Below are 25,095 nucleotides of genomic sequence, written 5' to 3'. Positions count from 1 at the left end.
AAGGAGCACGTTACACAAGTGTGTAAGCGTGCTCACTCGCTAATGTACAGGCTTTACTTTTTCAGAAAAAGTACCAATCTCAGATTGCGCAAGCACTTAGTGCAAGCGCTCCTGTTTCCCCTTATAGACTACTGTTCTCTTGTATACTGTGACCTGACGCAGGAACTCGACTTAAAACTACAGAGGCTCGTGAACACGGGGATTCGGTACATCTATGGTGTAAGGAGAGATGAGCACATCTCCCCATACAGGCGGGAGCTGCAGTGGCTTACCACTACCGGACGCAGGAAGTATTTCACTGCTTGTTTCTTACGAAAAATGTTTAACACTGCCGTACCATCATACGTACTGGCTTACTTCGACTTTCGCGTAGCACTCCGGCCTGTTAGGGGGGAAGTGACACCTCTGGATATCCCTACTTTCGCGATGTAGACGCTGAGGAACTCGTTTCATATCAGCGCCTCATACCTATGGAACAACCTGCCATCACATCTCCGTAACACTACATCCATCGCAGTATTCAAGAAGCTAGCTAAAAATTACTTTTACGAACTGGAAAACGCATAAACACATAAACATCGTGTACACAGTCACGCACACGCACACACTTGCTCACTCTCGCTTAACCCATCTTCACCTCAGCATACTTTCACACTACACACCTACTAAAACAGATACCTCAAACTTATTATTTTTGTACTTTTACTACTCTGCTGTACATATTGAATCGTACAAAATAATGTACGCAAATAAAAATTAATCTAATCTAATCTAATCTAATCTCTCTCTCTCTCTCTCTCTCTCTCTCTCTCTCTCTCTCTCTCTCTCTCTCTCTCTCTCTGCTCTGGCGCTGGTGGTAAGCTAAGCACGCACTCTATTTCGCTCTGTGGAATAATACTTGTTATTAATATTCTCTTCACTCTCTCGAGTAACCTTTTTACAGCGGAAGAGTCTTCCCAACAGCTCCTAAACGTCAGCAAAAAAAGCTGCAATCTTTTTGCAATTGTTTGAGCCGGGAAGGATTTCCGCAAAAAGTTGTGCTACATAACCTCAATCATCGAGAGACGTGCTTTACTATCGTTGTGCTCCGCCAATCTCTGACTCAGTCATCCGCATCGTACCTGCAAGGCACAAGCTCAGTATTTTTAATCAGTACAATGTTGTGAGTGGAGTGAAATCTTGCAGTGCGGTGTTTATAGACCACGAGAGTAGCTATAGCTATAGCTATATCTCTATCTCTCTCTATGCGTCACAACGTTGCCTGTCGTTGTCGTTGCTAAGCCGGAACTTTATTTCTCTGACACCAGAGGGCAGCACTCTCCGAGCCAGCGAACTGCAGTATAGTACAGCAGCTCCACCGCCAGGTGGCCCCGACACGGCGTACGCAAACACGCACCCAAAAGAGCGTCCTGAAGGCTCTTATACTGAGACTACTCTGGCCACTGCACACCACGGCGCTCTTCACCTTATTTCCTGCACCACTTGTCGACTGAGCCGAATTACCTCCCGTGGATAACGTCGATTGCGTCATTTATTTTAAACACTATGTTGAAACCTTAGGGAGATGACGAACAACTGTTGGTGCATACATCGTGCAAGACTTGCACTGATGTTATTCAGTTCATTTTATTCGTTCAAGTAGTGTAGGTATAAATTTAGGCTTTTTGAATTTCGCGCCGCTGCTCGCTCTCCGTTGCGACGTTGAGAGCGCGCGCGCGGATTCCTGTTCGGACTGCCTAGCGCTTCGCACGTTTGGCTTCCTTACGCTTTTCGATTTTTTTTGTCTTCTGACGGTGAGCCAGTGACTTGTTCTTCTCAGAGCTATCACTGTTCACCTCGTTCTGCGTCGTGTTGGTAGTGTTTAGCGGAAAATTCGCGATCGCGTCGTTCGCGTGTGTGTATTTGTGCGAGTGTGTGAGTGTGCCTCGAGGCGATAGTCTTAAGGTTTGTTGGCGAAGGTGTCCACGTGTTGTACGTGACTCCTTCGGAGCGAGCGAACAGCGGCAACACCCCTTGTTGCCCTCGTGCCAAGCGTCTGGCTCCCCGAGACGTCGGGGCGCGCTTGGTGAACGGTTGCGGACCATCCTTTCGCTCCCCAGGCCCGGCTTCCAGACTTCCAGGACCAGGACGGAAGCAGCGGCGGACTACGACGAGGCCTGCTCAACGCCCTCTTCAGCGGCGGTTTTTGTGTTCGTCTTTGCGGTAAGAGAGCTCTCTCTGCGTGCGGAAAAGATACCTCGCGTCTTTGCGTTTACGTGTGTTCTTTCACTTGAGTTTTTTCTCTTTTAGAGTCACTGTTCTCTTTCTTTTATTTGTATAGTTTCCCTTTCCTTATTTTCAATAAAGCTTACACTTGCTGAGGCTTTTCCCTCTAAACCGTGAGGGTTTTTACGCCAAAGCAAGTGCTTTTTGTGTACCGCGAAATCGTGTGTGTTAATTAAAAAGAACCCTTCACTCACTCAACCCTTTCCTTTTGTTGGAACTCACTCTGAGTTCTTTCACTCGTTCCAAGATTAATAATCAGATGTCATTGCTATGCGTAATCCGCGCAAATGCGACAAATGTGGCTGGTACTACCATCCTAAGTGTACGCCTACTCAGGCAATTAAGGAAGGTGGCAAGACTATACAAGTCTGCAAGAACTGCTTAGTAGCTGCTAATAAAACTCCACACAGCACGTCTACCTCTTCTCCATCTTCACGAAGCAGCAGCCCTCTACCACAACGACAAACACGCTACAGGAAACCGGTTTCTGCACCACCATCGCGCTCTTCTAGTCCATCACGTAAAGAAGATCCCGTACTCAACAAAATACTGGACAAGCTAAATAAACTTGAATCATAGAAAAGCAGCAGAACGCAATGAACAACTTTCTGAGAGCAAGAGTTTTCTGGAGAAGAGAATGACAGCCATTGAGAAGTCCCTGGATCCACTGAAGGAGATACCGGCGCTGATTAACCGTGTAACGGTGGTGGAAGGGGATGTGGCTGCTTTGAGGGCTTAGCAGGAGGAGATTAAAGCTAAGCTTGAACAACTGCTGGCGAGTGGCGCTGGCTCTTCTTCTTCGTCTCCATCTAATGCTCCGGCGCTGTATACTGAGACCATCCAGCAGCTCCGTGAAGCCAACACGAGAATCCAGGCGCAATTGGATGGCGTTGCGTCGTCCCAGACAAAGATCTCTGCAGAATTAGTTATAACCGGCCTGACCTTTTCGGAGACGACATCCTTAAGGCACCTTGCCTATGCAGCTCTTCAGCCCTTGGATGCTGAGCTAACGGAGAGAGTCATTATCTCTGTGCGACACCTGGGAAGGGTGAGAGTAGCCCGCAATGACACTGTGGACGCTTCGGATGCAAGCCCTGGAGCAGTCAGGTTGCCGCTCTCAGTCTCACTATCCAGGACGCTCATGCACTCGCTCATCTCTGCTAAAATCAAGATTAGGAAGCTACATACTACGCAGCTGTCTAGCGAATTACTGCATAAGGCCCGCGTTGCACTACCGCTTCCGGATTCGTTCATCAACGTCAACGAATGGTGCCGTCTGATGTCCTTCGGCTCCGTAAAACTGTAAGGGGAGCTGCAAGAGAGCACGGCTGCACCATGTTTGTGAGGGATGGTCGAATATACATCAAGCTAAAGAAGGAGGATCGTGCTGTGAAGATTGCGTCGGGTGAAGATCTGAAGAATTTTTTAGGCTCGATCACAGCCAACTGAAGTACACACCCCTCATTCCACGTAGATCACCATCATCTGAATCGTCCACCACATCTTCAATCACTCCTAAGGTAACTCAGTCTGAGGGTCTAAGAGTCTGCCATTTCAATGCGAACTCTCTTACGGTTCACATTAAGATGGTCAGGCTCTTCTTGTCCACTTGTCCCCTCTTTCACGTGATAGCTGTGACGGAAACCTGGCTTGAAGGTAACTTCTATCCCTTCACTGCAAAACTATACGCTTTACAGACGTGACAGAAACAGGAACGGGGGAGGTGTGGCCCTATATATCCATCACTCACTGACTGCAAACGTATTATCATCCTCTAATGGAGTTTGGTCGGGCAAGCCAGGCAAACTGGAGTACCTTTACTGTGAGGTCTCCGCGAAGGGAGTTTCACCCATCTTTGTGGGAGTCGTGTATCGTCCACCACATGCCCCTTTTATTCAGGATAATAACTTCATTGAACAGCTGACTACTTTTATGCACAACTATTCCACAAAGGTCATTATGGGTGATTTCAACGCTGACCAACTCTCCTCATCCGAAGATGCCAAGTTCATCAAGGCCTATATTGAGGAAAACTCCTTATTGTCGGCCCCTTATTGTGCCACGCATTATAAACAGGACTCCGACACCTGGCTTGTCATCTGCTTAATTGATGGGCACGATCGCCTGCTATCACACTACAAGACTGATACTCCTTTCATCAACGGACATGGCCTAATCACTGCCACTCTCGACGTACAGATCCCACGCTACGTACCTAAAGCATACTCTTACAGAAACTACAAGGGAATCTGTGCCGAGAAGCTAAGGGACTTCCTTGGCACATGTGACTGGTTATCTCTCGCTACGTCATCACTCGACGAATGCATCATCCTTCTTAACGCTAACTTAACGAACGCCATAAATCATCTCGCCCCAATACGGACTGTTATTCCAAGACGTAAACGTCACCCATGGTTTACCATGGCTCTTCGTGACCTCTTGACTGAACGGGACAGACTTTACAGAAGGTTTCGCAGAACTCGTCTACCTTGTGATCGATATTTTTATAGAGTAACACGGGACGACGATCACAGACAGGTTGAGGAGGCCAGGCTGAATTATTATTCTTCACGCCTGTCTACCCTAACTGATGTCGCTGAGATCTGGAGAGAGCTTGAGAACCTTGGAATCACCACCTCTAAAGCACCATCACCTTCTCGCTTCTCTACAGATGACCTCAACAAACACTTTAGTTCCATCTCAAATGATCCACTGGCTCCTGCAGTTGAGGTTTTTCTGCGTACCCTCGAGAGTCTAGACTTCCCTGAGCATTTCAACTTCAAGCTTATTACAGAATCGGACGTTTTGGCTGCTGTGTCGCACTTCCACACCCAGGCCAGAGGCAACGATGGCATCCCACAGGTTGTAATTTCAAAGGCACTGTCCGTACTCGCTCCTTTACTATGTCGGATTTTCAACCTGTCCTTGAGCGAGTCACGCTTCCCCTCTGCCTGGAAGATGTCGCTGGTGCGAGCTCTGAACAAGGTCAGTTCACCAACAGCCCTGACTGGCTACCGTCCAATTTCTCTCCTCTGTTTTTTATCAAAGGCGCTGTAGTGGCTGGTGCACAGGCAATTCTCGGAATATCTTGAATCAAGACTACTCATTGACAACCTACAAACAGACTTCCGCACCGTTCACAGCACACAGTCTGGCTTAATTAAGCTGACTGATGATGTCAGGCTTGGCATAAACAAAAAAAAAGTCACGCTTCTGTTTCTATTTGATTTCAGCAAGGCGTTTGATACGGTGTGTCACGTCAGGCTCCTGAGAAAGCTACCCTCTTTCGCCTTCTCCAAACAGGTCATCCGCTGGCTTTCATCTTACCTTACGGGAAGAAAGCAGGCCGTTATTAGTGACAATGACGAGCTCTCCACCTTCAGGCCCCTGAATACCGGTGTCCCGCAGGGATCGGTTCTAGGTCCCCTGCTGTTCGCGTTGTACATCAATGAAATTGGTTTTTGCCTGGATTCAGATGTGTCCCATCTAGTCTATGCGGATGACTTGCAAATATACAGCCAATGCCACCTTGAGGAGGTCGATTCTTGTTCTGACAAGATGAGAGCTAATGCCGAAAGGATAATGGGCTGGGCTGCACAAAATCACCTTAAACTTAATGTCCTGAAAACTAAGGCAATCGTCCTGGGCTCCCCCTACTATATTAATGCTTTACCAACTGTTGCTAACACTTACATCAACATAGGGGGAGCCCGGGTCGACTATGAATCATCCGTGCGCAATCTGGGGTTGGTGCTTGACTCCAAACTAACGTGGAAAGAGCACGTTACACAACTATGCAAACGTGCTCACTCATTAATGTATAGGCTTTAATTTTTCAGGAAAAGTACCTATCTCAGATTGCGTAAACATCTCGTGCAAGCACTCCTATTTCCAATCATCGACTACTGCTCATTTGTATACTGTGACCTGACCCAAGAACTTAACACAAAAGTCCAGAGACTCGTAAACACGGGAATTCGATACATCTATGGTGTAAGGAGGGACGAGCACATCTCCCCCTACAGGCGTGAACTGCAATGGCTTACAACTGCCGGACGTAGAATATGACTTTAAGAGTATTTTTATTAAAAAGTGAGGAAATTTAAGGTATATTCATGTCTATAGTGAAAAATGCTTCCCTGAGGAGCTATGAATTAATTAATTTGTGCTGAAAACTAAAAAATTGCCAGAATTTACATCTGTGGCTCCCTACCATTTTGGTAAAATGTAATTTAAAAATCTGAAAAAATTTAGGTGCATTGGAAACTGTTACTGGAACATATTTACCGTTGGTTGAAGAAGAAAAAAAAATTTGATCTTTGATTTAACAGAGAACATCCTATATATATATATGTATATATATGTATATATATATATATATATATATATATATATTGTAACGGGGTGTAAATGCGATCAACGAATAACTCGCTAAACGACTGGATCGCGTTCCCTCCATGCGGCAGAAGACTCCTCTCCGACCGCGAAACACCTCCGTTGTATGCAGCTGTCTCAGCTGCTTCTGTTTTGCTGGGTCTACGCGTAGCCTAACGCGTGCTCGGCTCCTCAACTGCGTTAAATATGTACTAATAAACGCCTCCACCTTGACATCGGGAGGGAAGACGCTCCAGGGGTCTTCTTCCTCGCCTACCTCCCGGATGACAACGTGAAGCCGCTCTTCTTCGCGGGTTAACGTGGCCATCACGCGCTCGAAAGCTGCTTGCAGCTCCTCGGGACTCATACCTAAGTATATAAAATTTCTATCTTAGGTCCACAGCTCTTTGTACGCGCGTTTTTCGTGGTCACGTCGACGGGTTATTAATCGCCGTTGCATGCCCGCGGTTGCGCGAACCCTTCGGGCGACCAGGCCTCCTCTTCTCGGTGTCGACTTCCACGCTACGAGTCTCTGGCGTAGGTCTAACACGCCTAGCCGTGTACACCTTTTTTCCCGGACGGCCTCTCTTCTTGGTCGCAGGGTTTACTACGATCACGCGCGTCTTTTCCGCTCGCTTCGGACGCAATATCACTTTGTTCGCAGACACTTCGCTAGCACCCGCGTCTGTGCTCGCATCCCTCAGAGGTTGAGCGTCGCCATCTTCTTCGCTCTTCTGCGACTCTTCATCCGTCGCTGACGTGTGTAAAGGCTTCAGCTGCGCAGCTGGTGCAAGATCTACTTGCTCGCCCACCTCATCGACAAGTCGATAAGTATTGGTGCCGCGTATTTCTACTATTTTATACGGCCCAATATATGGTGGTGCTATCTTCGCGGCGCGTTGCTCCGCTCCAGCAGACAACACGTGATTTTGCCTCATCACTAAGTCTCCGACTTTGTATGACGCCGGTTTACACTTGGCATCATAGTAGCGCTTCTGGCGATCTTGCCCGTCCTGCCTCCTCTGCGACGCTTGCTCGCGCAGCTGGGATAAATCCCACATGCGATCATGCCATGCATCGATCGCGCGTCGCTGCAATTCTTCTTCTGCGGCGGCATCCTGCTCGCGCCTCGCTGCAGAAGGCTTCCTCGGTTGAGTCCCGTACATTAGGATCGCCGGACTCACACCTGTCGAGGAATGTGGCCCGAAGGCGATATCGCTCAATCGCTCGTCCCGTGTGTTATGGCTTTCCTCGATGAGCGCGCGTACCATGTTGTTGATGGTGCGATTCACCCTCTCTACCGGGTTCGCCTGAGGGTGATAAGGTTGCGTCAACTCATGTCGCACGCCTTGTTCTCTGAGGTATTGATCAATGGCCTTATTTTTGAACTCTGTGCCATTGTTCGACAGGAATACCTCTGACGCACCGTACCGCAAGAACACTCGCTCTCGGAGTTGCTGCAGGATTGTCTTCGCGTTCGCCCGCTTAATCGGAATGCACTCTATCCAGCGGATGAACAAGTCTTCGAATATGAGAATATATTCGTTTCCTCGAGCGGTCTTTGGTTTCGGCTCCATGACATCTCCCGCTATGATCTGCGATGGGCGAGTAATTACTCGTTTTCTCATCAGGCCGCTTGGCGAGTGCTGCTCGAATTTGCATTGCTAACAAACGAAGCATCGTCGAAAATACTCAGCGACGTCGGTGTACATACCGGGCCAGTAATAGTACATTGCGACGCGCAAGTTTTCTCACGCCCCTGGTGACCGTTTGATGACTCGTCGTGACACTCTCGCAAGATCTCTGCTAGCTTTTCTTTTGGCACGACGATTTTTCATGCCGTATCGTCATTCATAGACGCTGGCAATTTCTCATCCGGGCAGAAGTAGTACAGCGCCGTACATCTTATACAGCGGATCTTTACTAGGATGCAGCTGTATCTCACGGACCTTTTCGCAGTACCATTCGTCCTGGGTTTCACTTGCCCATCCGACTGCCTCGACTGGTACTGCGTCTTCTTCGTACATACGCGACAATGCGTCTGGTACGGCATTTAGCAGGCCTTTTCTATGCTCCACAGTATAGACGTGACCCTGCATTTCTAGTGCCCATCTTGCTAGGCTTCCGGTGGGATTATGCAAGTTGCATAGCCACCGCAAACTACTGTGGTCCGTGACTAACTTAAATTGATATCCCTCAATATAAGGACTGAACTTCCGTATAGCCCAGATGACAGCGAGACATTCTCTCTTCGTGACACCGTAATTTCTCTCGGCTTTCGACATCGTGCGGCTCGCGAATTCTAAAACCCGCTCTTCTCCGTTGATTACTTGGAAAAGTACCGCGCCGAGCCCGGTGTCACTGGCGAAATCTGGGCGATAAAGAATCGGTGCAGACGCTATCAGCGCTTTCACTTGTTGGAAAGCGTCTTGTTGTTCCGTCCCCCACTCGTATTTTCTACCTTTCTTCGTCAGGCGATGGAGCGGTTCAGCGACGGTCGCGAATTCTTGCAAGAATTTGCGATACGACGACGCCATTCCTAGGAAACGACTCAGCTGTTTCAGGTTTTTCGGCGCTGGATACACCACAATGGGCGCTATCTTCTCTGGATTTGGCCGAAAACTATCGTGATTAACCAGGACGCCGAGGTACTTGACCTCTTCTCGGCAGAAGGCACTTTTGTCCCAGTTGATCGTCAATCCAGCCGCGTTCACTCGCTGGAGCACTTTCTCTTAGTACTCAAGATGCTCTTCAAACGTCTCTGTCGCGATGATGATATTATTGAGATACGAGTACGCGTATGGCTGGAGTTCTGGGCTGATCACTTCGTCAATCATTCGCTAGAAGGTCACTCCAGCATAATGGCAAGTCCACAAATCCCACGATCGGCGACGTCTGACCATTTGCACACTGTGCTTGATGGCCATCGCGTTGTCGCAAAGGTCGACCGCAGGCGCTAGCGATCTGAAGTCCTAACGACCTCGTCGCGGTCGTAGCCGCGCCTGGTTCGTAGAGAACCATTACTCTGAACCCGCCGATGCCCACTTGTACACGCCAGCGCGACTCGTCTTCATTTGGCGATATCGTCGGCTGGTAAGACTCGCTGGACAACAATGCGACCATGTGTCACGTCGTGCGAATTTTTCAATATTTTAAAAAATTTTTAAACTTTAATTTTTAAAACATAAATGCATACGTGACGCTCGTCCAGAGCAAATTCGGAGATGCGGGCCTGAAGAGAGAAAGCGAGGGACAGATAGCCCTATCGTAAACCTCTGGAGCTGCGCGCATCGGCGAGAGGCATCAGCGGATGCACTACAATAGCAATAGTAAAGTTTTTCTGTGCATTATTCGGTACGAGAAAGTTTTCGGCGTGACGAACCAAGCGTAATTTTATGACGAGCAGCTGTGTTTGCCTAAGATATCGGCAGCGTCTTGAGCGACTGTAATTAAGACAGCCTACGAGGCTCGGACCTTTTAGCAACAGTGTTAGTGGGATAATTCTACATAAAAGTATATAAATGCATAGTTTGCTTGCAGCTTGTAGTATAGTTATAATTTTACAAACTGATAACGCGATTTATTCATTAATTATTTGGCACTAAACTGTATATTTTTCGATTTATACAGTTCGCTTCTTGTGCATGATTTATGAATGGATCAAGTGTCTATTTGTTTATTTTAATTTTATCATATTTTGTTGCGACAGTCGGTCGGTGTCAAACTACCATTGTTACAGTAAAGTATGCCATTTTGCAGAGTTATAATAATCGGTCGGTGTGAAGCTACGGTTGTTATAACGATGCATTGCTAATTTATTAAATTTTAAAAATAAAAAAGGAGTTAGAATAAATATTGAGGCTGTAAACGAATGAAATGTATAAATTTTATTAGTAAATTCAAGAGTAAATTCATTTATTTATAATATTTTCTTAAACTAACGCGCAGAAGAGCTTTATTACTAAGTTTTAGATCTAGTTGTTTGGTATCGATTTGTAGAAAATTTCACAATTATTAAAATTATAATATTGAAATATTTATACAATACTCTGCTCAACTTTTATTAATGATAAATAAAATACTTGGGAAATGTTATACAAATTTTATACAGAAGGGCCTGACCGAAGCTGCGTAAGAGGAGAGATGCGAAAATTCGGCGTAAGTGAGGGAAAGCTCAAATTTAACGGCTTCTCTCACTCGCTAATTTTCAGCATCTAGGCGGAACGCGATCCCAACAACATCGTGAAGGGAGGACTCTAGGCCCTTCGTGCTGCGAAACATCTTTCTAGTTTGATACTTCGGTCCCGGCTCTAAGTAAGCTCGGTAGTTTTAGATTTGCGCTTGTACGCGATAGTAGATCCACGCGCTGTACCCGTAGTTTTAGATTTGCGCTAGTACGCACGGTTGTATTTTTAATATAAAATATAAAGTAGATTTAATTGAATTTGTGAGTGTTCTGTTGTTATTTTTACCAAGAGCCTTCATCCCTCCACGTTAGTACCAAAGAAGCAGCCAGCGGCAAAAAGTAAGTAAGAATCTATTTTTACTATCCTAACTTTCTATTCCTTTCTATAACTATCGCTTGGATAAATGAACCGAATAACACCGGATCATTTATCCCTTTTCTCTATCTTTTAGAATTTAGATCCTGTTAACCCCGGGTCATTTTCTAAAAGTTTTATTTTTCCTTCATTTATTTTTTATTATTCAGAAACTTTTTATTATTCGGAGTTAGTCTCGCTGCGCTATCCACACGAGTAGCTCGCGCTGCTACTATACGCGGGTTTGTTGTGAGTCCTGCGAGCATCTCGAGAGCGAACGATATTCGTCCGTGCGTTACCGACGAGCCGCTGCGACGCCCGTCCGAACTGTTGCATCTCCACGTTCGAGACTGGACCACGTCCGTTTGCGTCAAGTACTACTGCCACTACTGAGTTGTAAGTACCTGCACTCTCACTCTCTCACGTCGACGAGGTAATATCTCTCGTCTCTCTTTATCGTTCGTCGAAGTGTGCGGCGTTTGCACCTCCGTGTATAGTTACAATTGAATATACATTTTCCTATCTAACTTCTCGTGTGTTATTTCCTACGACCCGACCTACGCCGCCTCCGCGGGCTCGTGTAAGAACACGTGCATGATCTGAGTCGGCCGAGCCGTGCCTTCCGCACGCCCGACGTTAATTTACAATACACAGGGCCCTTCTGGCCCTGGTTATAACACGGCAGAAAAGTATTAACCGAGTGTTATAAACTTATACAGTGTAGTGATCGAGTTATAACGGGTTAAAAAAATTTCACTTTTGGTGCATAACAAAAGAACTATAAACGATAATCTAAATTATCCGCGGTGAAAAGATAGGAAATATTATTCACTTTTAGGTACACATTTACTATTTTTATTAACTCTTTCGATAAAATTATCACAAAAAAGTAAATCAAAGAATGGTTATGAAACAAAAACACATTAATAAAATAAAAAACAGATTTTTTTCCTCATTATGCTACGTAAAAACAAAAAGATCGATCATCAACATATATAAGAGACCACAGGTCATACAAATAAGCCGCGATGGTTATTATAAGAAAGAGTGGCGAACCAGATTTATATATTGTAATACATAATCAAAAATAAAAAGAATCAAACTTAATTTTAAAACAATTTACGAAGAAATGGAAAAAAAACTATATATTCTAAATGCCATTAGCAGTAGAAGTTCGACGTTAATTCAGTACTTTTACTCTTTTTCTTTTGATTTTCTCTATTTCGACAAACATTAAGTTCTTGACTTTTTTATGATCTACAAATTTTATATAATACAATAAGATCGTTCTTAACCAACTAGAACATAATCATCAGATCATGAAAATAATATTTTCAAAATAAAAATCACACAGACACTAAAATGGGGTGTTGCCGAGCGAAGCCACACTACAATATATACATAACTTTTATTCATTCTTTATTTTGCATAGTATGTTTTTAATTACATATATAAATAAAGCTTTTATTGTAATATTGTAAGATTTTGAGATTTAATATAATTAAATAAATATATATTTATAAAATATACGTTGAACTATATATTTACTTACATAGTCAAATTAATATAATTCGAAATAGCGGACAATGTTGTCGAATAAAAGTAGTCTCAAAGCACGAATGATCACAAATGAGCATTTTAAGTATTTTAAATCAAGAAGAACGCGATAATTTGCGTTTTTCTCTTAAGTGAGGCATTCTACGGCAATGCGACTACCGGATATCGATTCAACGTGAAAAAATACATTGGAAAATATGTGTAGAAGTCGAGGAAATTGGTTTTTCTAAATTTCGGAAGAGTATTGATATATTTTTATCAAAAATTCCTATGCTTGGGCACTACTTTTAAGGTTGTGTAACAACATTTGTGTATTAGGACTATTTTTCTCATATTCTTAAACACTTCATTCTATAGCACACCAAATTTCATTATCCTAACTCATTTCATTTGGAAGATATACGAATTTGACACAAAAATCCCAAAACACGCAACTGTACGCTGCTGCTGGCTCGTGGCGTTGCCGATGTTCTGCTGCTCAGTTGTGGCCCGGAGCATCGGAGTGAAGAGTGAGGGAGCGCGAAATTCTCGCGTATAATTCAGAATTTAGTTTAAATGGTTTTAGTATTTTTATATAGATCAACGATTAAAGTCCATCTTGGAGAATAGTTACAGAAATGACATCCCTCGTAGGAAATTTACGCTAATATGGCCACAATATGTTGAATTTAATGCTCAGTAGCCAGATTGTAGGGCATATCGTGGCCACACGTCCCTGTCAACAGGCGACGGTAAGTAGGGATAATATGGAATAAAATGATGGCCAACGTTTTAAGAATGTCAACCTAACCTTGAACACGTTTATGCATATGTGCAAACATGACCACACTTAATACTCACACTGACATGTATAGTTTTTATGTAAGTGTTGATATTAGAAAAAACATCAGGTGTAATCTGTGTGTTCAAGATTGCTAATGATGGAGTCTAAATGTGTTGATCTTGATAGATATTCTCCAACTCAGTGTTCCAGTCAGTCACAGGCAGTATCTATCACTATAGTTCCTTATATCATGCAGTGTATTTATGCAAGATGTTTAATGTGTGATATAGATGCTTTTTTTATTATGTAGAAACAGGCTAGCGTAACAATTTTGGCTTGTCTATCTTTGCTAGCTGATCCACACCGAAGCCCATGGCTCCGGAGGCAAAATTTACCCATGGGTGTTTACATGAGAATTTAAACTACAGTACTTGAGATGAAGACAAGTAGATATATTGCTTTAGAAGCCTGAAACAACTCACCATGCAAATTTTCGGCCCTCTAAGTATGATAGTTTTTAATTGAGAGCAAAACCAAATTCTCAATGATTGTACGATTACTTTTTTTCTATTTTCTTTTTGCTCTCAATTAAAAACTATCATACTTAGAGGGCCAAAAATTTGCATGGTGATTTGTTTCAAGCTTCTAAAACAATATATCTACTTGTCTTCATCTCAAGTACTGTAGTTTAAATTCTCATGTAAACACCCATGGGTAAATTTTGCCTCCGGAGCCATGGGCTTCGGTGTGGATCAGCTAGCAAAGATAGACAAGCAAAAATCGTTACGCTAGCCTGTTTCTACATAATAAAATAAACATCTACATCACAAATTAAACATCTTTCATAAATACACTGCATATAAGGCAATATAATGATAGATAATGCTTGCGACTGACTCGAACACTGAGTTGGGAGAATATCTGTCAAGATCATCACTTTTACACTTCATCGTTGATAATCTTGAACACACAAATCTCACGTGATGTTTTTTCTTATATCTACACTTACGTAAAAACATGCATGCCAGAATAGTATACATATATGTTAGTGAGTTTTGAGTGTGATTATATGTAATGTATGAATATTCAAGGTTAGGTTACTACTCTTAACAAATTGCCTTGTATTTTCAAAATTTATTGTAAAATCCTTTTTTTAAACGTAAATGATTTTAAAATTTACTGCTTAAAAAGAAATTTGATTATTAAATTTATGGATTTTAGGTTATAAACTTATTGGTGGAGTCAAGTACTCAACATAATGTGGGCATATTATGTTGACATATTGTGCTAAGAAAATATGGCCAGTAGTTATTCACTGGCCATATCTTATGGCGTATTTTCTACGAGGGATCTAAGGCCCATTTTGCGCGCTAATTTAATAAAAATCTTGATAAGGCAAGATCGTAACTGTCAGATTGTTATATAAAGCATACTCCACAAACACAAAACTGCTTGCAAGTCTTCTACCGGTTTTGGAAGCATTTGAGAAGCAGGTGCACGTTTTGTACAAATTATGACAGAATCAGCCATATAAGATTAGATTAAAAGTTTTGTAGATAACAGTTCTGGTAAATGAAATAGCATAGACCCGTTTCATTTTTGAAATATCTAGTTGTTCTCTTTTATTTTGATATTAGACTTGGCGCAGTGCGCTGCGCGCACTGTAGTAGACTATTACTTCATTAGCTTATTAAATGAAATATACATGCTTGGTTGATATTTTTAATATTTGTTTTCTATCACGGAAATATATCAAACTTTACAATATATGATTCATTTCGCGCTCATATAAATTTCCAAATTGCCACGGTTTCAAATTTTAAGATTATGTCTCAACTCAGTTCGTGTCAACGTTCAAATCATGTTTGTTTTTGTAACAATAATAATATTTACAATAGAATATTATAAATACACAAATTACAATTTGATATGTATTATAGTATTATATTACATTTTTAATATTAGAATCAATTTCAGAAATCAAAAACAAATCAAAAAATTCTAACGATACAATCATATTGACGCATTCTTGGCTTCACTTCATCCGGTCATGACTTTTTTATATAGGGACTTGTGGAACATATGATAAGATTTCAAGTTGCATACTAAAAAAATAAATTAAAAAAAAAAATGTCGTTTAAAGTTATTAGAAGTAGTACTTTTAGTTAATTTTACCTTTGATTCGTAAACTGATTGCTGCAAGAAGACTTGTTTTTCCTGCTCCACTAAAACAAAATCATTCAGGCAAAATAAAATTTATTATTGTATAAGTATAATATGTATTATATATATATATATATATTTATATGTATATATAGTTCATACCTTGGACCCATAATGGCTGTTAAAGTACCAGACTTTGCGACACCATGAACTATAAAAATATTTAAAATAGCTATTTAAATTTTGCACGATATTTATTTAAAATTATTAAACAAAATTTTTAATGTATAGTTGTCATTTATTTAAAATATGTAATTTTATCAATCGTTATTGGAGAATGTAAAAAATAAGATGACCCCGACACAATTAGAATAGAGTTGCTCTGGCAGTATAGTCCACCACCCATTCTTCAACTCAAACTAGTTACTCAATAAAATTAGTTAGTTCAATAAAATTGGGTAACTAGTTTATCAACTGTTCAACAACAAATAAGTTTATTTCTCTACACTTGAACATGATTTATCCTCTATTGCAAAATCTTGTATGAGATTTTAGGTGAACTTCATTGAAATCCTATGTTAAATTTTTTAATTAAAATTAAAAATTTTGTTCTAAAGAAATGTAATGAATAATAATACACCTATTTCCCGATATATCATCTCGATGGTAGCACTACTAACAAGGAAAGGTACCCAACCCGAACTCACCGATTTTGATGATTTTCATATATGTTGTAGAACATAAAAAAATAAGAGACACGTATTTTTTTTTATCGGCTAATTTTCAATTTAAGGGGTAAAAACCTCCCCTAAAGTTAACCCCCAAAAAGCGTTTTTTTTAAATATCTCGGCTTAAAATTAATATTTTTCAATGAAACAAATTGGAGGTTATTTCTTACAAAAAGAGCAAGTATTTCATGGTGATTTGAAGAGTAAGAGTAGCATCCCCTATTTTTTAGGGGTTGAAAACATATATTTTTTGGCAGAATTTTATAATAAAAATGTTTAAACCGACTAAAAAAAATTGGAAAAAATGTTTAAACATCCTTAATAACAAAATTTAGTTGACGTCTTTCGGTGTTTTCATAAATATTACCCCTAAGGGGGTAAACCACCCCTAACACAAAATAACTGTAAATATGTAATTCAATACATAATATTTCGTAGAAAGTTTGTATATAGAGGTTTTCGAGGTCGCTGATTACAAATCTGTTATCAGATTTTGAAAATTCAAAATGGCGGAACCAATAGGACGGAAATATCGAAAAAAAATTTTATATAATAAAAAAGTTTTAAACGACTAAAAAAATTGGAAAAAATTTGTAAACATCTATAATAAACAAATTAAGTTTTTCGATTTTTTCATAGATACTACCCTTTAGGGGGTAAACCACCCCTAACACAAAATAACTATAAGTATACTTCAATCCATAATATTTTGTAGAAGGTTTGTATATAAGGGTTTTCGAGATCGCTCTTTGCAAATCTGATATCAGATTTTGAAAATTCAAAATGGCGGAAACAATGTGGTGGACGAAAATGTCGAAAAAAAATTTTAACTTTCACAAAAACTTGTTATAAATGTGTTATCTTCGTAGCCTGTACATGTGAACTAAAGAGCCTTAAACCCTAAACCCCTAAAGAACAAATAGGCTAAATGGTTGTGCTTTTTAACCAAACCACCTCAAATTCCTAAATTTGTAAACAAGAAAATTCTGTGTGTGAAGCAGTTTTATAATTTCCGTAGAAATTGTTATCAGAATGTTATTGAAATTCCTTTATTGTAAATTCAACTTATAATGTATTTTTGTTTATAATATTAGAGTATAATAATAATCTACAATCTTTTATCTTTTGCCATAGTGCATTTTTTGTATTGAGCATAAAATATATTATTTTACGATGTTTTTACAATAATGGTAGTTCTCATAAAAGTGTTTAAAGCACAATGCTTTTTTGCACCAACCACATCGTACAATTGCAATGTTTGTGCACCCTTCTATTTCACAATGTGTTGCACAAGACTTTCCAAAACTGAAATCTATAGGATTATCAAATTTATCTGGTTTTTCATTGACGTAACCGCTTTTATACCAGGAATATTTAAACAAATCTATATATCTCGGTGAAGACAGTTGGTTGTGAACCAATGATTGAAGTTTAATTATATTATTTCTCACATGTAAATTCATATCATGATCCATTAAAATTACATTATCAGAAAATGTTCGGACAAAGTTTTTCCAAATACGGAATCCATAGACATCAAGTGGTTGTATTTTTCCTGTGGTTCCAGTTGGAATTTTTTTATGTTAATAATTTTATTTTGTGGCATTGTTTCTTCTATAACTTTGTCACAATGACCACTCCAAGAATCAAGTAATAGTATTGAGTGATGGCCTACATAGGGATAAAATATTTTTTCCAACCAGATTTTGAAGTGATCTGCAATTAAACGACTTACTAATTAACTGATCAACGATATTACAATGTAAAAATTGTTATTAGTTCCCTTACTTGTTGTTAATTTTCCAGATTTGGATGCTTCCACGTACACGTTTTCTGGTCTAAATATGTTTTGTTCTACAATAGGGCCAAACTTGCCACTTGGTTCCTTTAAAACAAGAAATAGCGGTGACAACAGTTGTCCAGTAGCTGATATTAGTGGCTGTATAGTATAACTATGCGTTGTTGCTGAAATTGACTGTACCAGACATTGCACTTGCTTTTCTCCTTCTACTGCTAATGTTCTTCCAGAATGCATTTCTAGCTGAAATCCGCTCTGATCTGTATTATACAAATTTTCGAGTCCAATCCTTGGTATACACGATTTAACGTCATCGATAAATGCTTCAGCTTTAGCCGTAAGTTCTGCACTACTTTCTAGTGTTCTTCTTGTTATGAACTTATTTATTTTCCTAGAAACTATTCGGTGTGCTTGCTTAAATTTGAGTAACCAATGTTTAGAAGCTTTGAATCTAATATCATCAAAACCAATTTCTTTTTTAGCTTGTAAGGCCCATCGAATTATATCTTCATCATGGATAATTGAACCACTGTCGAGAGCTGCTTGAAAATTATCCAGGGTATACTGACAAATTTGTGCTACTTTTTCTCTATACGTGCCACCTTTATTAATTGAATGAGCCCAACGACGTAGCTGACTAATAGATGATACTTTTTTGAATCTGTTTTGCACTGTTTTGAGACTTACATTTTGCTTCGTTTTGCTACTTCTCCAAAATTCTACAGCTCTTTTTTTGTATTCAAAATCTAGTTCTTCATTATCTGCTGTACATTGATTTGTTGGTGCTATATCCGGATCAGGAAAATGATGTTGCACTTCATCTTCAATTATTTCCACATTATGGTCTTTATACTCTTCTTGAAAATCCAAAGAGTCATCAGTAATCATTTCTACATCGTTGAAATCATGTGTTGCATCTATTAAAATTTCTTTTATTTTTTCGGCCAACTCTGTTTCGTGATAATTCGTGACACTATCTGGTATGTTTAACGCTTGAAAGTATGCTAATAATAAGTTTAGAACGTTTAACGGATTAATTTTCATTTTTCAATCTAAAATGAAAACAAGCGGTAAAATTTATACAAGCTGTGTTTTTGCATGTAAGGCACGACTGCTACATTTCTACCAGAATAAAACGAGTGAATGTAAATTGAATCAAATCATTAATTTATGCATTGGAGAAGAATTCTCGTTCCACTTTGTGATGTTCGGAAAACTCTATTTTTGGTTTTATTCAACTTTTATTCACTTTGAAATTGAATAATGTAAATCTATATAAAATCACTAAAGAAAATTTTCTACAACTGTATGATACCACTGACAAACAAAAAGACGTACTATTCGTACTTTCTAGCATCGAACTAGAATACCCACAAAACTCACTCACTGCCTAAAAGATAACACAGGCAGCTGAGGTGAACACTCGATGAAAACAATCTAAAAAAAGAACATACTGATTCGCACATATTGTCAACAACTTTTATGAGTGAAAGACATTTATCTGTGGAATTATCATTGAATGTACGATAACATTCATTAAACTAATGAATGCATATAAAATTCCCTTTCAATAACAACGTGTTCTTTAATTGCAAATGAAGTTCGAGTATTAATATTCTTTTATGTATTTTTACCAATAACAAAAATTATCATAGTAATATAATAATAATAATAAGAAGAAGAAGAATAAGCATAATTGCAATAGCAATAATAACAGTAATACTGATAATAGCAATGATAATGAAAAATAATAATAATAATTAGAATAATATTTATTATTAAATTTAGATTTTTTGATAAATTCATTAAATCGTATCAAATAGTATTATTATGGAATTCCAGACTGTAAATATTTTACTATAGATACAATAATCATTACTTCGAGAATTCATCTAAAAAACGTTTGGCTTACGAAATAATTGTAACAATGAAAAACTCCCAAGTTTGACAACATTAAATTTTATTACAAAACGCAAAAGAGTTTGATAAACTAATTTTATTAACCTATGTTTTTTCATTTGCAAAAAAGTGTGGACTTTTTGAATTTATAAAATTATATAATTATGCAATTTATGAAATACTTTATAATTTATGAAATTACTTTTGAAATTATGCTAATTTATAAAAGCAGAAAAATAAATAATCTTTGATTGAAACATAAAACGAGACGTTATTTGTTACATACAAAATGATAGAATAAAATATCGGTAATATGTCTATACTCGTGTCTACGGTAAAGCATAGGCCTTCGGCTTGTCTGGAGGTTAGGGGTTTGGAGTCGTTTGGTTAAAATGCACAACCATTTAGCCTATTTGTTCTTTAGGGGTTTAGGGTTTAAGGCTCTTTAGTTCACATGTACAGGCTACGAAGATAACACATTTATAACAAGTTTTTGTGAAAGTTAAAATTTTTTTTCGACATTTTCGTCCACCACATTGTTTCCGCCATTTTGAATTTTCAAAATCTGATATCAGATTTGCAAAGAGCGATCTCGAAAACCCTTATATACAAACCTTCTACAAAATATTATGGATTGAAGTATACTTATAGTTATTTTGTGTTAGGGGTGGTTTACCCCCTAAAGGGTAGTATCTATGAAAAAATCGAAAAACTTAATTTGTTTATTATAGATGTTTACAAATTTTTTCCAATTTTTTTAGTCGTTTAAAACTTTTTTATTATATAAAATTTTTTTTCGATATTTCCGTCCTATTGGTTCTGCCATTTTGAATTTTCAAAATCTGATAACAGATTTGTAATCAGCGACCTCGAAAACCTCTATATACAAACTTTCTACGAAATATTATGTATTGAATTACATATTTACAGTTATTTTGTGTTAGGGGTGGTTTACCCCCTTAGGGGAAATATTTATGAAAACACCGAAAGACGTCAACTAAATTTTGTTATTAAGGATGTTTAAACATTTTTTCCAATTTTTTTTAGTCGGTTTAAACATTTTTATTATAAAATTCTGCCAAAAAATATATGTTTTCAACCCCTAAAAAATAGGGGATGCTACCCTTACTCTTCAAATCACCATGAAATACTTGCTCTTTTTGTAAGAAATAACCTCCAATTTGTTTCATTGAAAAATATTAATTTTAAGCCGAGATATTTAAAAAAAACGCTTTTTGGGGGTTAACTTTAGGGGAGGTTTTTACCCCTTAAAAGTGAAAATTAGCCGATAAAAAAAAATACGTGTCTCTTATTTTTTTATGTTCTACAACATATATGAAAATCATCAAAATCGGTGAGTTCGGGTTGGGTACCTTTCCTTGTAAGTTATGTCGATTTTCTCCTAGAGCTAAATATTTATTTAAAATCGTTATTTAATTTGAACTTGTATAAATACACAAGATTTTGCAGTAGGTTGGGCGACGTCTTGCTAATTTTAAAAATCGTTCAAAAAGACAATAAACCATTGAAGGCTGCCTAAATAATTTATTTATACTACTGTATTAGTAATGTACAAGAATAATAGAAAGGTTCTTACATCGTAGAACTAGATTTAAAGTTAATGAACTTTTATTCAATTTTAAAGTTATCTTAGAAATTGTACACACAAGTAGATTACGTGGCGCGCGTGTACAGATTAGCTACTAATCTAATATTTACCAATACATATATGTAAGTCTTCTAATAGTTAAATGCAGTTGACCGATGATTTGGCAAGGGTTTTGGCAAACATTTGTAAATTGGCTACCATAGTTCTTTTACGATCGATTTTTTTTACCAAGGTTTATTTACTTGATTTTATTATTTTATTATGTTAGCAAATGTAAATAATATTTAAAAAAATACGATAAGAAAATGTAAAAAAATATAATGTTTCAAAAACATCGCTAAAAGCAAAACGCTTTGAGTTTCACATAAAGCACACGCATATCTTTAGAGATGGGATAAAACCCACAGATACATACACACGTATCTACGTACAGGCCTACTGGGAACCTTATGTAGCGGATAAAAAATTGCTCGCTGTAGGCATATAGTGCTGCCTAGAAGGATGAGAAAATTCCGCGAACCATGTTATTCATAAAAAATTATTTGTAAAATTCAAAATCTGTAAATAATTGGTGTAGATTTTGAAGCTGTGTCTTATGAGGGTGTAAGAAGTGGAGAGCATTCGGTATGGCGCTACAGTGATTCCGAGTCTAAAACACGTTGTCGCTCGCTGGTAAGATAGAGAGAGAGAGAGAAAGAAAGAAAGAGAGAGAGAGAGAGAGAGAGAGAGAGAGAGAGAGAGAGAGAGAGAGAGAGAGAACAATGACGCTACACTCGCCAGGGCTCTCCTTATCCTCCCTCGTACCTGCGACCTCGCTTGCTCGCGTGCAAGCCCTGTATATAGCTTGTCAATAAACGATGTGACTGTCCCTCAACAATCTCGGTAGTCGTTATTTTGCGTGTTCCTACGCGTACACTTGTATCTCGCTCCATCACCGACCCAGCCGCCTCCGCGGGCTTGCGTCTCGTATATGTACGAGATCGCAGCGTAACTGGCCTGGCCGGAGCCTATTCAGCACTAGGTGCTATCCCGACGACTCTCCTTCTCGAGAGTAACGAGGTCTACGGACCTTGATTATAGCGGAGCTGGAAACTGAATAACTGCACCCAGCACACCGTTATATAGTATAGATTACAAAATAACCTGTATAATTTGGTATAGATTAATAATCTATACTTTAATTAGTTCATAAAATCCAAATCTATTTCTTATTTTTAGGCATGACTTCGACACGGTAGATGCGATATCTCACGCAATTTTCGACTGCTCGGGCTGAAATTTTGGAAAGAGCCTCCTCTCGCACATACCTAGAAACTAATTTTCTTTTATCCCAATCATCTATGTTTGTTTAAAATGCGGGCAACAATTTGTTTAATTTTTGCGTGTTTATTGAATAAAAATGTTGGTGTTACACGATTATCTCTGAGAGACTTTTATCAATGGGGCTAAAAATTTTTGTGCGAACTCCCCTCGTAATAGTTAGGTGCCAAATTTATTTTGGGCTTGATTCTGCATGTATACACAGAATGCGGTCACATCCAAAAATTGCTAAAACCGGTTTTTTGGCTCTAACTCGAATTCTATGCATTCTACAAAAAAAGTCAAAGGAAAAAGTTGTAAATCTCAAAAAAATACAACTTCTTTTTATTTACACTCAAGCGTGAAAATGCTTTCAATTCGAGTTAACAGGCCAAAATCGATTTTTTTATAGCAATAAACCAGTATTTATCATAAAACTTTGAGGCTATATATTTTACATAAAAACCATAAATATAAAAGTTGTAGATATCTTAAAAACACAACTTTTTACTGTGGCAAACATTTTTTTAACGCTTATACATAAACGGCAACCTTAGAATCGATTTTTGGTACATATAATTGAATGGCCCAAAAGCTTTAATTAATCGCCAGACGCTCGCGCGAAGCGCGAGCATTATGCAATATCGGGGCATGCGCGCAGCGCGAGCGTCAGTGGATCGGGCGAGCACCAGCGGTCCTTACATGCAAAACGCGAAGCGCGGCCGTGGAACTAGTCATATAACCTTACGGCCGCGTGTGGTGAACTAGTTATATGATAATCAAATTTCTTATTTGATGGCATAGGTAATATATATGCATGCAATCAACCCTTTATGCATTCATAAGTAGTATCCAATATTGACATTCAAGCAAAAATAAAATACTAGGATTAAAAAATTGGACATTATTAAATGTTTCAATACAATTGAACTTCAACTGTTCGAACACTTAAATCTTACACAATTTAATGCTGTACTTGAGATGGTGGTATCAATTCTGGCATGTCGTAGGAGCGTGAACACTGGGCCGTTAACCTCAAACATGAATGAACCAAGTATCATTTTATACAAAACTTAAAAATAAACTTTGTTTAAAAGTGAAACCTTTTATTTAAAAATATGAAGCTTTTTTACACAAAGTTGTGAATAGAAATATTGATATTAACTGTTAAATTATTCATGGAAGATTGTACGAAAAAAACACAGTCATAAATAATAAATATGAAGCAGTTGAGCTGGATGAATTTTGAATATTTATTTATTTTTCAAAGCCTATTTACATTATCTTATTTAGAAATAAATCAATGTATTCCAAAAAACGTCAAAATAAATGCCAGTTGGTACTACCGCTTTTCAAATCGTGACTGGCATTCGGTTGCCAAACTTATCTGAAAATCTAGCAATCAAGAACCATTTTATACTTATCAGTCAAACAAATCAAATTATTTAGAAATTTAAACCTCATCGACCAAAAAAAAGCTGAAAAAAGCCCATAGACGCCAATTTTTACAGATCAAAAATAGAATAATGTCGCGCTTGATCTGGAATTTGTTATCTCCCCTGTACCTTTATTTTAATATTCGCGAGGGTTTAGTTCTTTTATATGATGCCCTGCTAGCTATTGTCGCAAGTGTGTGCCTCATTTAGTTATAAAATAAAAATTTTGGCCGCCTAATTTCAGAGATTTGTACCCGCACGTATTAGGCTAGTAGAAGCCCGAGGAGAAATACTCGAAATTATTTTTTCAAAGGCCATTCAAAGGTCATTTCGTGGCAAGAGAAAAAAACGCCATCACGACGCTTGAATAGAAGGTGTGACGGATTAGGTTTCGTAGCCTTTTGAAGCTTAGGGCGTGTAGAGTATCAGTGATAAAAGCCGCCTCGCTGCAACTGTAGATGCAGTGATAACACACCCATCCTCTCTCTCTCTCTCTCTCTCTCTCTCTCTCTCTCTCTCAGCTCTGCTTATCCATCATTTTTTTGTACTGCTTTTCTGCTGCTTCTTGCCTTTGGGCCCTCTTCTGTTGTAGATAGTTACACGCTCCTTTTTTGCAACCTTCATGACGATACATAAATCGCCGAAGGCTGCAATTTTTCTCTG

The 25,095-nt window shown here is 38.9% G+C and overlaps 1 protein-coding gene across 1 annotated transcript in view; it reads right to left on the bottom strand.

Annotated features, from left to right (window-relative positions):
* LOC103315901 (protein white) overlaps positions 1–25,095 on the bottom strand; it is a 501,432-nt gene that overhangs the window by 243,015 nt on the left and 233,322 nt on the right. The window contains exons 3-4 of the mRNA XM_031928240.2: positions 15,826–15,874; positions 15,676–15,725 (exon numbers count right to left, since the gene is read on the bottom strand). Coding sequence (XP_031784100.1) covers positions 15,676–15,725; positions 15,826–15,874 — 99 coding nt within the window. The remainder of the gene's footprint in view (positions 1–15,675; positions 15,726–15,825; positions 15,875–25,095) is intronic.

The sequence above is a fragment of the Nasonia vitripennis genome (genome assembly GCF_009193385.2).
Source record: "Nasonia vitripennis strain AsymCx chromosome 4 unlocalized genomic scaffold, Nvit_psr_1.1 chr4_random0005, whole genome shotgun sequence".
Taxonomy (NCBI): domain Eukaryota; kingdom Metazoa; phylum Arthropoda; class Insecta; order Hymenoptera; family Pteromalidae; genus Nasonia; species Nasonia vitripennis.
The sequence above is the reverse complement of the archived record's forward strand: the minus strand, read 5'-3'. Positions and strand labels throughout refer to the sequence as shown.